The sequence below is a fragment of the Sinocyclocheilus grahami genome, unplaced genomic scaffold (assembly GCF_001515645.1).
Source record: "Sinocyclocheilus grahami isolate Dianchi unplaced genomic scaffold, SAMN03320097.WGS_v1.1 scaffold583.1, whole genome shotgun sequence".
Lineage (NCBI taxonomy): Eukaryota > Metazoa > Chordata > Actinopteri > Cypriniformes > Cyprinidae > Sinocyclocheilus > Sinocyclocheilus grahami.
Window position 1 is genome coordinate 417,134 of NW_015505762.1, and position 16,824 is coordinate 433,957.

At 36.8% G+C, this 16,824-nt stretch overlaps 1 protein-coding gene across 4 annotated transcripts in view; it reads right to left on the reverse strand.

Moving 5' to 3' along the window:
• The window catches only part of slc4a11 (solute carrier family 4 member 11), a 50,643-nt gene extending 36,713 nt beyond the window's left edge, over positions 1 to 13,930 (reverse strand). For all 4 annotated transcript variants that reach the window (XM_016240158.1, XM_016240156.1, XM_016240157.1 and 1 more), the window contains exons 1-4: positions 13,886 to 13,930; positions 9,997 to 10,119; positions 5,474 to 5,517; positions 4,244 to 4,472 (exon numbers count right to left, since the gene is read on the reverse strand). In XM_016240158.1, the coding sequence (XP_016095644.1) occupies positions 4,244 to 4,472; positions 5,474 to 5,517; positions 9,997 to 10,119; positions 13,886 to 13,919 (430 nt within the window). In that variant the 5' untranslated portion in view covers positions 13,920 to 13,930. The remainder of the gene's footprint in view (positions 1 to 4,243; positions 4,473 to 5,473; positions 5,518 to 9,996; positions 10,120 to 13,885) is intronic.
• Between the last annotated feature and the right edge of the window lie 2,894 nt (positions 13,931 to 16,824).

Here is a 16,824-nt window from a genome sequence, read left to right on the forward strand (position 1 = left end):
AGCATAACATGCACACTTACCAGCTATGTGGATTTTAGAAAGTGTACAAAGACTTTGTGCACACTTACCATAACATGGATTTAAAATACTGTTCTAAGGGGTTCTCGTGCCACTCTGAAAGAGCAGCCCATAGATGGAAATGGCGCATCTCAAAATGCTATGTTTGAGAAGTCATCAAGTCAATCTACGGCTATAATGCTGGAGTGGCTAGCAGTAAATCTGTAGCTGAGGGAGCAAACATCCAGCTCTCAATCGAGAGGGAGCTCGACCTACAGCATGTTCCAATGGTGGAACGGCTAGCAGTAGTTTACCTTGGCTGAGGGTGCACAAACCCAGCTCTCAACGAGAGGGGGCTCGACCTACAGCGTGATTGTAAAATCAGAAGCGTAAGCGTACTGCAAGCTAGCCAAACACTCAGCGCATCAGGGAGGTAGAGGAAGGACCTAAATCGCCTGATGCTGCTGGTTCCAGGTGCTCTGGAGAAACAGAGAACTCAAACTTCTCATGTGAGAGGAGAACTTCGAATTCAGAGGAATAGCGTTCCTCGTTCCAGGTAACCCTTTGATGAAAAGGGGAGCACTGCTCAATACTACCACGAGGACAGCCCATGGACCGAGGAATCCAACTCCTCAGAGAGGATTAACGCTCGAAAGAAACACCATACTCACAATAACCCTCAATGGTGAGGGGAGCGATGCTTCCAGAGTGTGTCGACAGAGACACACTAGTTGAGTGGAGCCCAAGGAACCGGGATCTAAACCAACTCAGAGAAAAGGAATGAGTTCAATAACATACAGGACCATACAGGATTTCAGAAAAGTGGGCAAAGCATAACGTGCACACTTACCACTTATGTGGATTTTAGAAAGTGGGCAAAGCATAACGTGCACACTTACCAGCTATGTGGATTTTAGAATGTGCGCAAAGCATAACGTGCACTCTTACCACTTATGTGGATTTGTAGAAAAGTATGCAAAGCTTAAAGGGATAGTTCACCCAAAAATTAAAATTTGATGTTTATCTGCTTACCCCCAGGGCATCCAATATGTAGGTGACTTTGTTTCTTCAGTAGAACACATTTGATGATTTTTAAGTCCAACCGTTGGAGTCCATCAGTCTTATAATGCATGGCAATGGTAACAAAGTCTATGAGTGTAAAAAAACATGCACAGACAAATCCAAATTAAACCCTGCGGCTCCTGATGACACATTGATGTCCTAACACACGAAACAATCAGTTTGTGCAAGAAACCGAATAGTATTTATATCATATTTTACCTCTAATACACCACTATGTTCAACTGCTTTGAGCACGCGCACGACTTGTGATCTCTCGCGCGTATACGTCACTCATTGTTTACACAGTGCACAGTCATTGTAGGTATGACAGCTAATCAAATGGTACTTACTTGCGCTTATCCGGATTGTTCAAACCGACTTCTGAGCCTGCTCGCCTGAAGTTATGGTTGATTGCTCTTCGGCTGGATATCAACACACTGTGACGAGTTGGCTGCCTCCCCCTAATTATCAGCATCACCCGTCCCTTAATTGCCACCCTTCACCAGGCTCCCGACACGAGTGGGTGCGTGTGAGAGGAGGGGCGCTGAAATAGCCAGGGCTGTAATAAACTGTGTCTGTTGTTTGCTCCTCCCGCGACAACACGCCTATTAACGTAAATTACGCCAGAGCGCGTACACGCCTCACGCACCGGAAGCCATGCGCGTGCTCAAAGCAGTTGGACATAGTGGTGTATTAGAGGTAAAAAATGATATAAATACTGTTCGGTTTCTGGCACAAACTGATTGTTTCGTGTGTTAGGACATCAATGTGTCGTCACGAGCTGCAGGGTTTTATTTGGATTTGTCTGTGCATGTTTTTTTTACACTCATAGACTTTGTTACTATTGCCATGCATTATAAGACTGATGGACTCCAACGGTTGGACTTAAAAATCATCAAATGTGTTCTACTGAAGAAACAAAGTCACCTACATATTGGATGCCCTGGGGGTAAGCAGATAAACATCAAATTTTCATTTTTGGGTGAACTATCCCTTTAACGTGTGCACTTACCATAGTATTTGGATTTAGAGTTTTCCAAGCATCTGTTCGCAGATACCCGGAAGTACTGGGCCAAACGGGAGAGGCAAGCTCAAATACAACCCTCAAAGGTGAGGGGAGGCCAGATCCACCTGCGATCCCCACGAGCTCATTCCCTTCCATGCCTCAGCAGCGGAGGGTCCTGAATAGCGGGACGCAGACGGCTGCCCCTCTTTCCTCAAAAAGAGAGACAAACGAGATCGGGGCTTTTTCCCTTGGAAAAAATGCTCGCAGTGCACGCCGATTGCCCCCTCGGAAATACAATTTTTGTATGTGTTCTTATTTTATTACTGACTTTTTACTTGTTTTTTTTTAAGAAAATAGGAATCGGCAAAAATCGGTATCGGCAGATCACACTAACAAAAAATCGGAAATTGGAATCGGCCAAGAAAATTGCAATCGGTGCATCTCTAGTTATCACTCTAGATTACTCGTGGGATGTTTTTCGTGTCACACGTGCAAATAAAAACATCTCCTACAACCAGACGGGTCAATAAGCTCTTCGCTGACTGGCTTGCACGACAACGTGTTTATGCAAATTTGTTCGCACCCAATTTGCATCATTCGCATCACCCAACCCACCCAGTGCAAATTCATGCCTATTTACATTTTTGCATTGACTTTGTATGGCTCCAGCGTGAATTAATCTAATGTTCTGAAGAGTATGTGTGGCAGTCAGTCACTGCACCGGTGTGGATATTTACTGTACTTCGCAATCACAGATTCTAGCTTACGTCTTATAATATGACCAAAATAAGAATTTTCACTGTATATTGCCATCTGAACAAGTAAGTAACAAGTCTGCCACGTTTGTTCTGACCAACTGAGGAAAAAAGCATTACCATAAATCTCGCTACCAATGGTGATTAAATCTAAAGATCAGTTAGCTCATATCACATCAAACCGTTCAAATTATTATTATTGTTATACTTCAATCTCAAATTATTAATGTTAACAACATCAGCATTGGTGACTATGAGTATAGTGTGTATTAGCATGTAGATTTAAATTTCTGCACAGTCTAATCTAATTGTCATACTCTTCGAATATCATATTAAGAAATTCTTTTAACCCAAAAAGCAAATTATGCTCCCTTCGAACTGGTTTTCTTTAAAATACAAATCTTTGTAATCCCAGGCTATCTGTAATCAGAAGCACATTTATAACTGGAATATAATTTAATTTAATTCACATGTGTTTCATAAACACATAATCCTTTATGGATTACAATCCGCCATCAAAATGATACATTTAATTATTCTGGCTGCTGTGAGAAAAGGCTATAAACGATCGGCCACTTGCAGGATCCTCACATGTGATAGTTTACTAGCCGGGACAACTTCTTTATGTTTACAGACGTGACATGCTCGAATTTCCCGCGAAAACCTACCCGTACCACTCAAATTAGAAAACATTATTATAAACTAACCGTTGTGAATCAGGCTAAAGTAAGGCAATTGTTTTGAACACTGGCTGGTTATGTACTTGCTCAAATATTGATGTTGGATCATTTTTAACCAAAATGACTGCAGCTACGGACTGCAGCTTTAACTATTGACTCAAATATCTTATGTACTCAATCTTGAATTCTACATTTTGTGCTCATTTATATTTCATATGTATTGTATTTTCCTTTCAGCTGCTCCTTCCTTAACTTTTGCTTAACTTTTGTGATTCGTCTCTATTTTCTTTGACTTCATCACTGTCATAAAGGCTTGTGTGTCCTCTGGGAAGGTTTGACAATTCCAGTGAGTCTAATGTGTGAATGACTGGACAGAAGAGTGTTATTATCACCTGACTTCTCTTTATGGGGTCATTCAGAGCAAGCCCTCTCTCTGACACATCCTAGACTGAGTTTCAATGCTATGGGGTCAGTAGGGATGGAAATGGACTTAATTATTGTTGAAATTCTTTTTTCTGTCTGTCTCTGCACAGTTCCCTCTGTTACTCATTCTTCTGTCCCTTTTTTATGTAAAATCTGTATTATAATTTATAAAGCATTTTAAATTAAAATAACATTGACTAACGTCAAACTGCTGTGCTTATATCCTTTGAGGTGTCAGTCAAATCAGGTCTCTGAGGTATTGAGCAACCTTTCATAAGCTTTTCATGAAATAACACATAAATAAAAACAAACACACTCACCATTGACTTCCTGTGACCCTGCGTCTGTGAAGAGGGAGCTCATGATCTCCTCGAAGTTGCAGCTGGGCTCAGCGGTGTGAGGGTCCTGCGAGACGTGGCGGAGCATTGTCTTTAACACATCGTCTAGAGAGGCCTCGTCCTCGTGCAGCAGAATACTGGCCCTCTCCAGAAACCCGTCCAGATCCCTGTGAGCTCGCACTTCCTCCTCAAAGTTCATTAGCTTCACGTACTGAGGGACAACACAGAGCTACATGTAAGCAATGCTAAAAAAAAAATCTATATAGTAAACAACTTACTGTATAAACAATTTTTTGATTCATATATTAAGCTGATATTTTTTAAACAATGATTTTTGAACTTTTCCATTATGCATGATTGGTTAATTCTGGACAGGTATTTAAAAAATATATATATATTTTTTTTAAATAATATATATATAAATATTATATATTTTATTATTAAATAATATATTTTTGTTTAACATATTTATATTAAAAAGTATAAATTATTTATTTTTCAATAATAACTAAATCACTAAAAAGAACTTGAAAGATTGATTCACTCAAACTGGACAGATGCAAAACAAATAAAAAATAAAATAAAACAAATAAAAATGTCCTGATATTTCCATATTTTCCATGACCTTGGAACCACTCATGAATAAGTAATTGGAAACTGTGTATTACAGTGCTGTTAGGTTGTTAGAAATACAGTTTGCATGTATCTGATACTGTGCTGAAATTATTTCTATTTTGGATTATTGTCTAATTTTTTCCATTACAAATTAAATCGTCAGCATAACAATTTGAGTGAATAGTTCATAATTTAAGTAAAAAGCGGTACAATTAATTTTAGAATGCAGAATTAAAATGACGGGTAATAATTTGAGTAAAAAGTAGTAAAATTTATTTTAGAATGCAGAATTCAGAAAGCTACAATGTTAGAGAAATCCTGATTGATCATGTTATCCAGTACATTTTTTCATCATTTTATATCATAAGCTTTGTTTTAAAATTTTAAAATCCTGAAACATTCTTATTTGCATATTTCAATAAAATATACCAGATTTAAAAAAAGAGGTCTCATACTCGTGGGTGCCACTGTATGTAGACATGGTGTATCAATACAGGATTCAATTAATGTGCAGTCACCGGTGTGCATATAACTTCAGACGGCGACTATGCATCTTATAAGATCTGTTTGGCATGTGGATGTAATGAAAAGTCTCACCCTCCGAGACGTGTTAAGCAGCACACAGCCGTGGACATCAGATTCTGTATGAGAGAGAAGATGAGGCCTGAGGGGTAAATACTGTGTGCCAAAACAACAAGCATCATCAAACAGCTTTTAGAGTTTTTAAGAAGAGAACGACTAGTTTCAAAGAGAACACTCTGACATAAATTGTTAAAAAAAACAGTGAACATAAAAGCCATCTGCATCAGAGAGCCCCTATTGTGATCTCCTCAATTTAACTCAACATCACAAAATATCTGCTATGAAACAGTTCAGTCCCTGAATACAAAACAAAATATCACTCCCACAACAATGTTTATTAGTAACCGCCAAATACATCACAGCATACTCCATGGATCATGAGCATCGTCCAAACTCTGAAGGGACGGGATGTACTCGTGTATGCTCATGTGTTGCCGTGTCCCTGCCTGTCCTTTATTTGCTTAATTCATGTTTGGTATTGTCCTCAGGTTTGCAGGTTGAGCTTGAAACCCTCACGTGATGGCTGCATGCTAAGTCCTCCTCCATACAGAGATTATATAAAGCAGACAGCCTTTATCAAATAGAGATCCCTCAGTCCTGTGCGCGTGGCTCGCAAGAAGTCCTGCCCCTTGAAAGAGATATTCAGGCAGGATTACCACGACCCACGGCTGACTCCTCCGCTGCCTTAGCTCCAAGATTAAACAGTCCCTCAGATGGGTTTGGGATTAAAAGGGGAAAATTGAGAATAAAAGCACCACTTTAAAAGCACAACTTTGGGTTTTAATAAGAGGTAAGTCTATGTGTTAAACTAATAAGGTTACACAACCCCTCAAACCTTTTAATGGCTTACAGTCACCACGTGAAACCGGATATTTTATTCTCTCCTCTACCGTCCTTCTGTCCTTCACTTTTCCATTTGTCATCAGCCTGTTCAGATGTTTACAAGTACGCAATATACATTTAACAATTGAGGTCACATCATGTAGAACTGAAATGTACTGCATTATCTAAGCACCTCATTAAACCTCAGTGAGTTGTCGGGTACAAAACTCGAAACCACTGTATTAACATAAGATAAAAGGCAGCATTAATTGAGCTCCAACTACATTGGTGCAAACCTTAATCCAAAGAGAATTCAGCAATTAGCCAGTTATCAAAACCACATCCAATCAAACAAGCATCAATGATTTGCCGGAGGCTGGTAATAGTCAGACGTACTATATACGTTCAACCCCGTGGTCTTCTGAAATGAGGAGCCAAAGACTCTCTCTCTGTTTACTTATTTAATCTAATGTAAATTCATGTTCCATTGAAATTTACAGTTTCATGGTTAAAATTTGGAAATGTACCTTATACAAACTGTAATAATGCTTGTAAGGTTGTATATACTTTATCGTTCAAAAGTTTGGGGTCATTTTCAAATTTCTGAAAGAAAGATTTTTGATGTCTCTTAAGCTCACCAAGGCTGCATTTATTTGACAAGACATTACAGTAAAAGCAATAATATTGTGAAATATTATTAGAATTTAAAATAACTGTTTTCTATTTGAATATATTTTAAAATAAAATGTATTACTGTTATGGCAAAGCTTAATTTTCAGCAGCCATTACTCTAGTCTTCAGTGTCACATGATCCTTCAGAAATCATTCCGAGTTGTGCTGCTTACTGTATTTGTGGAAACTATAATATATTTTTTTTATGAATAGAAAGTTTTAAAAAACTGAATTTATTTGAAATAGAAAATCAATTTAATGCATTTGTGCTGAATAAAAGTAATTTCTTAATATAAATATATAAATACTATAAATATATAAATAAATAAAAACTTGATATAATGTTAAAATACCAAGCAACTGAGACTACCAAAATCTGATTTCTATCTTTAAAATGTGCTGATAACCATTATAATAATACAAGTAGTTCATTAGAAAGCCACATAATCAGAGTTCAAGTGGCCGGTCCTTGAAACATGGCTAATACTCTAGAGTGCACACAAAGACAAAACACCATCAGAGTAACACAGGACACTAAAATAATGCAGTAAACACAACACAAATAACATTAAGTGGAACACAAAACACCATAACATTTTGTCTACAATAATACAATGACAAACACATTCCATGTACCATTTACTCCAACAAATGGGCATGGTGATGAATTTTTAATTTCAACAAACTACATGGTGGCTAAAAACCGGCTCACTTACAGGTAATTTCTTGTTTTTCAAGAAATTCGAGTACATTTTGACAAGAATGCAACAGAAACTGGTCCTGGCAGTGGATGAGCTGTTACTCTGACATCAATCCATCCATTTCCTCCAGTCTGACGCATTCAGTCAAATTTGTAAAAGAGTAATTGGCCAATGCGTTCCTCACATTTAGGCCATGCTACAGGATGTTGATGAGAACTCATTGGGCTCAAGGGAGGCAAAAGAGATGCTGCCTCCCTCTATAACTGGTGTGTGACTATGTGACTTCAGAAAAATTAGTGGTTTAGACATCATTTGATCTCATATTAGGTCATATTTGTTTTGCTTTATTATTATAGTGTGTAATTATTTCTCACCGCCCCTGCCTCGCCCCAGCAATCAAGCAGCATTAAAAACCCAGCAGTCTGCTCAATAACATGACTGAGTGTTCGCTTCAGCCAACTGCTGAAATCATGGGAATTATCACTTAAAACGAAATGTTTGGAGGCCCTGGTTTATAAATATTGAAAGAAACACACACACACACACACACACACACGCACATGCATCCTACACAGTTCAAACTCTTAGCAGTATGTCAGAGGAGTGGAATTTGGTTTTAATCTAGACAAGTGCTGACGGCTTGTGCGCCGAGGATGACAGAACATCAGACCGGATGAGACAACGTGTGAACAAACCCCACTCATCCTAATGTGAGCCCACCAAATGCACAGCAGGAGTCACTCACGCAGAAAAAGAGAATTTAAAACAGAACTAACTGTATTTGAGTAAACCGAGAGAGAACATTTGCTTGTCTAATTCTGGGTCACCTGTCTAGTGATATTACTGAAGCTGCGCTCACTTTCAACAGCAGCAGCGCATTAGGGCAAATAGCAACCCTAATAATAGATATGTTACATCATCCATAAGATATTATACGTTTCAAATGTTTTCAGTTATGCAAAACAGTAAATGCAGCAAAAATCTTTAAATGGGGCTATATTGTAGCATATTGTCCCCCCTTAACATCCAATTATAATGTTACTAGAGGTTTCTTGCACCAAAAGCAGTTCTTGTTTTACATGGCCATTTTCCATCCTCTTTCTGATCCATATTAAACAGGCTGCTTTTCCAACTGTATCTATAAAACTTCTATATGTAAATGATTTGTGATTAGCTAAACTCCATGTAATGATGTAGTGCACTTTCGTTGTTCATCAAGACAGGTCAACTTTTTATACTTTTAAAAAAAAAATCCAAATTATACTTATGATGTTTAGATCCATTAGCAGTCATTTATCAGTCAGCATAATACTGTAGCATAACAAGTTATACAATATAATCATAGCTGCTATTATGACGATCTTATTTTTTTCCAGATGTGGACAAGAATCAACAATTAACCTTGGAGCATGTGATTCATGCTCAGGTACACAGGGTTTTTGTAAACGCACCTTATTGCAGATGTGGCACACATCCAATGTACAGATTTATGAGAGATAACAAAAGCTTTGTTTGGACAGGACTTGATTTACCTGAAAAGGTTAGGTAAATATGCATTGTACAGAACACATTATGGTATTATCCTGTCTTACCAGGCAAATTGCCTGTTTTTTTTTTGGGGCTAATTCAGTCCTCTGAGAATTGTAATTCAGTGTCTTTGACTGCAGTATATTATTATTTCTCATTATTTATTTTGACCTTTGTTGAATACTGTAGCTAAACGTTTCTCGTTGTGCTGCCTGGTGAACTTTCATTATGGATTTAGACAACTTTAATGGCAACTTTCCTAATAAAACATCAGTTGGTGGTTCATGAACTACTAGTGTCTGATTTAAAAATAGAGTTATATCAATAAACAGTAAAGTTTATAGACACAAAACAATGATGAATGATGATGAGAAATGTTGAATGCAATAACATTTGTTTTCCAAAACAATGTCCATTCTTCCTTGAAGACTTAACAAAATGTTTATCAGCGGTTTAAAAGAAAGTATTTGGCCTTTTGCATGCACGATATACTAAGAAGTAAATTACAATGGAGATGTTAACGGTTTCCACAGTTTTTTCTTTATTTTTCAATTGTCATCTTTGATTACATTTTCCTGCAGAGACTGAGGACAGAGAGAAAAGAAGACGACTTTGTGTGGTTTTGAGTGACAACAGGTGACCTGTCACCGTGTGTGGGTTTGGTGGGGGTGCTGCGACATAATCACAGCACACCTGAGACTGTTGCCATGGCAATAACTGACCTGCTAACCTGAGCATCTCCAGAGCTAATCAACAGCTCTGGGTCTAACTGCCATCCCACCCTGAACTCGCTCGCAAACACACACATTCACTGACCTGTCCCTCCTTGGTGTGTCTGGTTGCCGTAGAGATGAATGTCATCTCCTGATGGGATGGGAGAGTCCTGGCCCTCCTCTCGCTCCTCGCTCCCCTCCTCATGTTCTTCTCTCTCCCTCTGTTCTAAGAGCAGACACACACACAAAACAGCCTCAATCTATATATACTTTTTTAACACATCTAAATGCACACAAAATGTTTGTAAATATTACATTAAAAATTTAAAAATGCTACAGTAAAAACATTTTGCTACTTTAAGTTATTTTAACATTATATCACTTAATGAACTAGCCTATATGATTATAAATTGTGAAATATAAAGGCTCTAATATGAAGTGTTGGGGAGAAACTAACTACAGTACATACAGTATAACAGTGTTACACAATTTAATTACAAAATAAATGTAACTGTAATCATGTAACTGAAAAAATGTGTAATTAAATTACAGTTACTTATGAAAATGTTAACGATTACAAAGGGGTTACATCTGAATATTTTCACACACACACACACCCACATACAGATTTAACCGATTTCTTTCCCAAATTGCATCGACTGCTCTAAAATATGAAACAACGATGTTTAGGACACAGAATAGGACTCATTCTTATTCAATAACTGTTTTATTTCCTATTTGGGTTTATGTATATTTTTTCCAAAGCATTGTTAGATGTCAGTGTTTCCTGTCATAGTTATGCAAAGGTTTGATTTCAAAAACAGTATCAAAGCTATTAAACTATTTCTAGTTATTTTAAATCTGTATTTAACCTCAGAACAATCTCAAAGTAAAACAATGTGCCAAAGTCTGATTTTGTAGAGACTGTGCTTTAAAATTGAAATATTATAATCTTATTTCAAGTGATGAATGATTTTGAAAGTCTGACAGTGTTGAGTACTACTGTAAAGTTAACCCTGCCTGCTTTTAATGTTTTAAAATGATAACATTTTAAAATGATAGCAAAATGATAACATTTGTGGAAAACATTTGTTTGAAATTTAGAAAAGTAATCAAATGTAATCAGTTACATTACTTTAATAAAGTAATTGAAATACTTAAACTACTTATTATATTTTAAATAGGTCAACTTGTAATATGTAACCAAATACATTTCCAAAGCAACTTTTCCAACATTGCCAATATACTATCCAGTAACATTGTCATCATATTACAGTGAATTTCTGGCAACCACAGCTGTAATTTTTTACTGTAAATTTGACAGGATATCTTTTACAGTATAGCAAAATATACAATATTAATTTACAACAGCACAATATTTATTTACTCTTCATTTAAATAAAATAAAATAAATATCCAATTTCAACTAATCCATACTAATATTGCAGAATTTTTCATATCTACATACATACCTACACTGTCCTCTGCTGACCCTATAAATTACTGACAAACTCATATGTTAAAGTTGCACTTAATATACATAATTAATATGCTACACTGTACATTTAATCTATCCATTCTGAATTGATACTTCAGCACCAAGTCAGTTCCTCAACGCAAACACTACAAGGCTTCAATAATACATAAATTTCTCTCTTTTTTCCTGTTGAATACAAAGTGTTCTTGGGGTTTAATACCCCACAGATGTGACTGTGTAGCCAGAGTGTGGCTGAAGCTGTGATTTATCCACACATGGCAGCTCGTTCTCTGGCTGAATGTGGCATGTGAGTGGCTATCGGTTCCATATCTTTCTCCTCATCTATTCATTTATTCACTAATCCTTCCCTCTATTATACTCTATGTAAAGCTGGAGAGGAGAGGGGGCTGTTAATCCACGTGTGCTCATTGACTCTACTGCCCTGGACCTACAGTGAGCGGGCGAAAGGATATTCCTCTCCCCGACGACGGCGCTCCCCTTTTTTCCCCTTTTCTCGCTCGCTCTTTCAAGCTCAGCGCACCGTGGTTGATCATATTCATAAGTGTTTGATTCACTGAAAGCCTATTCATGAACAAATTGACTCATTTATTGAAAATACCCCCCATACTTCTTTATAATTACGTACGTATAAACAAGAGCCCCTTGAATTGAACTGAGAGAGAGAGAGAGAGAGATGACATAAACAGTGATTTCTGAAATGCAATAATGAGAGAATACTTGAGAAATCCGAATATGCCACAAGCTTTACTTGCACTAACAAAATTTACACATTTAATTTTACAGATAACTTTTCAGGCACTTTCAGACCTTTTTTGTTTTTTGCTCAGATTTTGCAGCATTGGGCTTCAATCAGGGCTCCAAACAAAAACATAGAGTAAGGAGCCATTGGCTCCTATAAGAAAAAACATTTCAATCATACTTTCATGTGATCATGCCTCATCTTTTCTTGAATTTATCAGCATTTGAATTGATCTTGTAGATGACCTGGGGAACTAAGGTTAACTTAAAGTGGGAATTAAACGTCTTTTCCAACTTGAAATATCTAGTCACAAAGAATTGTTCATGACACAGAATCTGTATAATATGGACCATAAGCATCCCTTGGCCACTGAGTGTAGTTTGGGCTCCTCCTCAGTGCATTCTATAAGTGTTGTCATATGTCTTTCACACATTAAGTCTGTTTTTCTTCATTAGTAAAATGCAATTTTGTATAGGAGAAGTTGAATCATGTAGACAACAGGTTAAGTAAAATATTAACATCCAATAGTGCATAAATATAGCAAAATGCTCTTCTTTATAGTTATTTTTCTAGCTGACTGATGAGCTTATGGACACCGAATGGTTATTCTGAGGTAAATGTATATTACATTGCAATGTTTACAAGCTTTACACGTTTTTCGCAGTTTGAAACACTGAATGAGCTTTTACATGAGAAATTTCAGTAAGTTGTACTGTAGGCTTTCTTATAAAATAGGCTACGTTTTGATGTTAATTCATGTTCATTATGTAGGCCTACTACAGTAGTAAAGAGAAAGATATAAATGGTTGTCACTTGAACTGAGGCGCTAAGGCGACCGTGCCTGCCACATTTAAGAGCGCCAAAACTGTATTTATTGTTTGAATTTCGTTATGAATTTGGCATAATTTTAAAGCTGATACTTTGTTTATTAAAAACTAACAAAGCATTTTGCGATTAATGGACGGCAAGTGTGCTTCAAATAATATGAAGTTCACGCATTAACCGAACAGCATATAAGATCTTGAGAAGAAGCCATATTAGTAATGATTATAAACAAGATTTGTTAACAATATTGCCAATATCCACACAGCTGACAGCTTTACCTGTTGTAGTTTGTTCAGAGTTGTGCACGAAAATCACTGAACGCTTGTGCACGAAATAGACTCTGCTTTTCCACACATTTACTTGCATGTCTCCGTCATTTCGATCTTTCTCGCGCTGCACAACTGAGCTGCGTTTAACAGGTGTGCGTCAGCGCTGCTGTTCAGCAGAGATAATGACTGTTTGAAACTCTTTTTTCCACTAAAACTTTGATGCGCATCGTCTCAGTTTAATACGTGAACATAGCAAATGACACGATCGCAAAACAATCAGGAAAAAAGGCATTACATGCAAATTTTTAAGTCATAACATGTAAATATATATAGTCGCCAATGGCGATCTCAGCAAAAACTTCACTCGCAAATTAATATTTTTTGTCGCAAATGCGACCGTTTTAGTCGCAGTCTGGAGCCATGGCTTCAATGCAGCAGAATCTGAGGCAGATAACTTGTCTTTCTTTGACACTGATGAGAAAACCAGAAATATTACAATTTGAATATTCCTGCAAGTCAGAAATGAGGGCATGCTTTAAATACTCTAGAAAGGAGTTTTCTTCTGCCTGTGTTTTACTCCCAGCTCGAACTTCACACATCTCCTCCAGGCCATGTGTTGAACAACAAACACACCAACCAACTCCTACAAACATTCACTCACCCATCTCTTGATAGAAGTATCCATTCTTAGCCATCCCTGAGGAGGGAGCCTCTGCAAGAGAAATTAAAACCACAATTGACAAAAGACATCAAATAACTATGAGTGTGTGTTAAATAACACCGCGTGAGTAAGTGTTTCGGATTACCGTAAGAGAATAAAGCAGGTTTGATCAAGCACTGATTCTTAAGTACTGAGGCAAAACAGGCTACAAAAATATAAGGTTATCTATCCAGGAATTATAATGGATTAATCTGTTCAACATGTTCGGGTGCTGTCTCTGGCCTCTATTTTCTCCCAAAATGCGTTTTTCCTCTCAATAAATGTCAACGCCAACAGACACAAAAATAATGTGTAAAACAGTTATTAAGAATATAGTAATTAATACATTTTGAATAAATTAATTTAGACTACAGGATCGTTTCAAACTGATATTCAGTTCCATCTATTGTCACCACACTAAAACAGAAAATATAACAGTTTTGACAAAAAAAATAAATCTTAATTTGAATACCATATTAAATTTAGAAGAATTTTTTTTCTGAGGTTGGTTGCTACTACCAAGATCAATTTAAAATTAGGGAAATTGTTTAAAAATCCAAAACAATTTATTTACAATTTAGAGTTGACATATTATGGCTGTGATCTGTGAAAATATAAGCATAATTACTTGCATTTATTTTATTTATCTTATTTTATTAACCCACTATATGTTACACTGTAAAATTAAATAAACTTGCATTTAATATGACTTAGTTTCATCATTTACTAATAAACGCCACACGTAACTGAAGTATTACAAGGCTTTACGTTTTAAATGCTTTCAGTATGTTTACATTAAACAATAGGCATTTAAATAGGGTACTTAAAACACACACCTTTTTCCATTAATTCAAGGCCTTAAAGACCAGGAGAAAAAACAACAACTGATGTTGTAAAGGGTACAAATGTCCTTTTTATTTAATTTAAAGAAGAATGAAAGGGATTTAAATGTATAAATTATAAATTCCATCACATAAATGATCTAGGCTCTTTTCAATTTAAAACTGAAATTCAACCACAAAAAGTAGAATCCATTGCATTAGATATTACTGTTGGTAGTATCTTTCACAAAATACTGTACATGTTACATTTTAAATGTCTAGCTACTTATTTCACACTTATTGATCTTTAAAACTAAATCATTGCACTGGATTCATGTTTGAGTTCTGTGAACAGTAAACTCTTCCGCCTTTGATTCGAATTGACATCTCAAACATTTTGACACTGTTAGACTGCAGAGACAGACTATTCTGAGAATTTAAATTTTAAAACATTTTGTCATTCTCATAACACAGAGAGTGGAGCGTAATGGAGCGCAGCAGACTGATATCGCAAATATTGTACGGGAGACCATTTGGCCATATCTGATTATTTTAGGGGGGTGGGTAGTGAGGGGCTTGTCCCTTAATCTACCTGTTGCTTTGGTCTTCATCAACAGCCGCTTGCGCCCCCTGCCGGTGAGCGACCGACAGCAGCTGGAGATCATGCATCGGTGCTCTACTGCTATTCCTGCAGCTCCCGGATGTGCAATGGCGAATTTTCTGTCCAATTTTAACCACTGAATTTGCGGAAGTGAATTTGGAAAGTGAAATAAAATGGACCAAAATTTGCCTGTCGAATATTATATATCGTATTTTTAAACAGATTGAATATTTTGGAAGTGAATTCTGGAAGGTGAATATGAATTATTGAATTTTTAATTATGAAAATGTGTGTGAAATATTTTGAATTGAAATATTCACTGCTTAAATAAACAACTACGTTAAATTTCAGGACCTAAGAATACAAGCCCTGGAAATACAAGGCATTAAAATGCAAGCACTGTTAATGCAATGCATTATTTTTTTCAGTTAGTGCTATTCAACGTTTTTTGTTTGTTTCAAAGACATATGGCATTATTTTTCTTTCATAGAAATGCAAAAACCTGCCTGTTTGCTGTCTGAGAATAGTAATCTACTGTGGGAGGGTGACCTTATACTGTGACCTTGGGGCTTTTACTGTGATCATAGACCTCAGTCAGTGTAAACGCTGTATTTGATTTGACACAATCACCTATAAGACTGCATAGGATATGTTTGTTTGTACTGTGGTTAGGTTTGTTTTGTATTGTGATGTACCTGGGTTTTGATTATTCAGAAGCAAAAATAGAACCTTAAAGGAACACTCCACTATTTTTGAAAATAGGCTAATTTTCCAACTCCCCTTGAGTTAAACAGTTGAGTTTGACCATTTTCGAATCCATTCAGCCGATCTTCGGGTCTGGCGGTAGCACTTTTAACTTAGCTTAGCATAGATCATTGAATCTGATTAGACCGTTAGCATCTCGCTCAAAAATGACTAAAGAGTTTCTATATTTTTCCTATTTAAAACTTGATAATCAAGGAACTTTGCTGCCGTACCATGGGTGCAGCAGGCGCAATGATATTACGCAGCGCCTGAAAATAGGCTTATTGGAAGTTACCTAGCTGGGACTATTATCAGGCGCTGCATAATATCATTGCGCCTGCTGTACCCATGGTACGGCAGCAAAGATCTGCAGAAAGTATAAGTATAAACATAAGTAGTATAAAGTATAAACATGTGGAAAAGCGGATTGTGTGAATGTTTAATTCAACATCCTCACTTTTTCCCATAGCCTACATGTAAGCAGCTTTCTCTACCACAAAGGAGATTATAATGCTGTTTTACTCGATGCTGAAGTACAGAACTAACATTACATCTGAGGAAGACATATATTGCTTTCGGTTGCTTAGTTTCTGTAATTTTGTATCATGGCTTGTGTGACGCTGCGCTGTAATACTGGGGTTCCTCTCATACAGTATACGTCACACCCCAGGATTCCTCAACGACGCGTAACGAGTGATAAGACCTCAGATCTCAGAATACACTTTATTGATGAT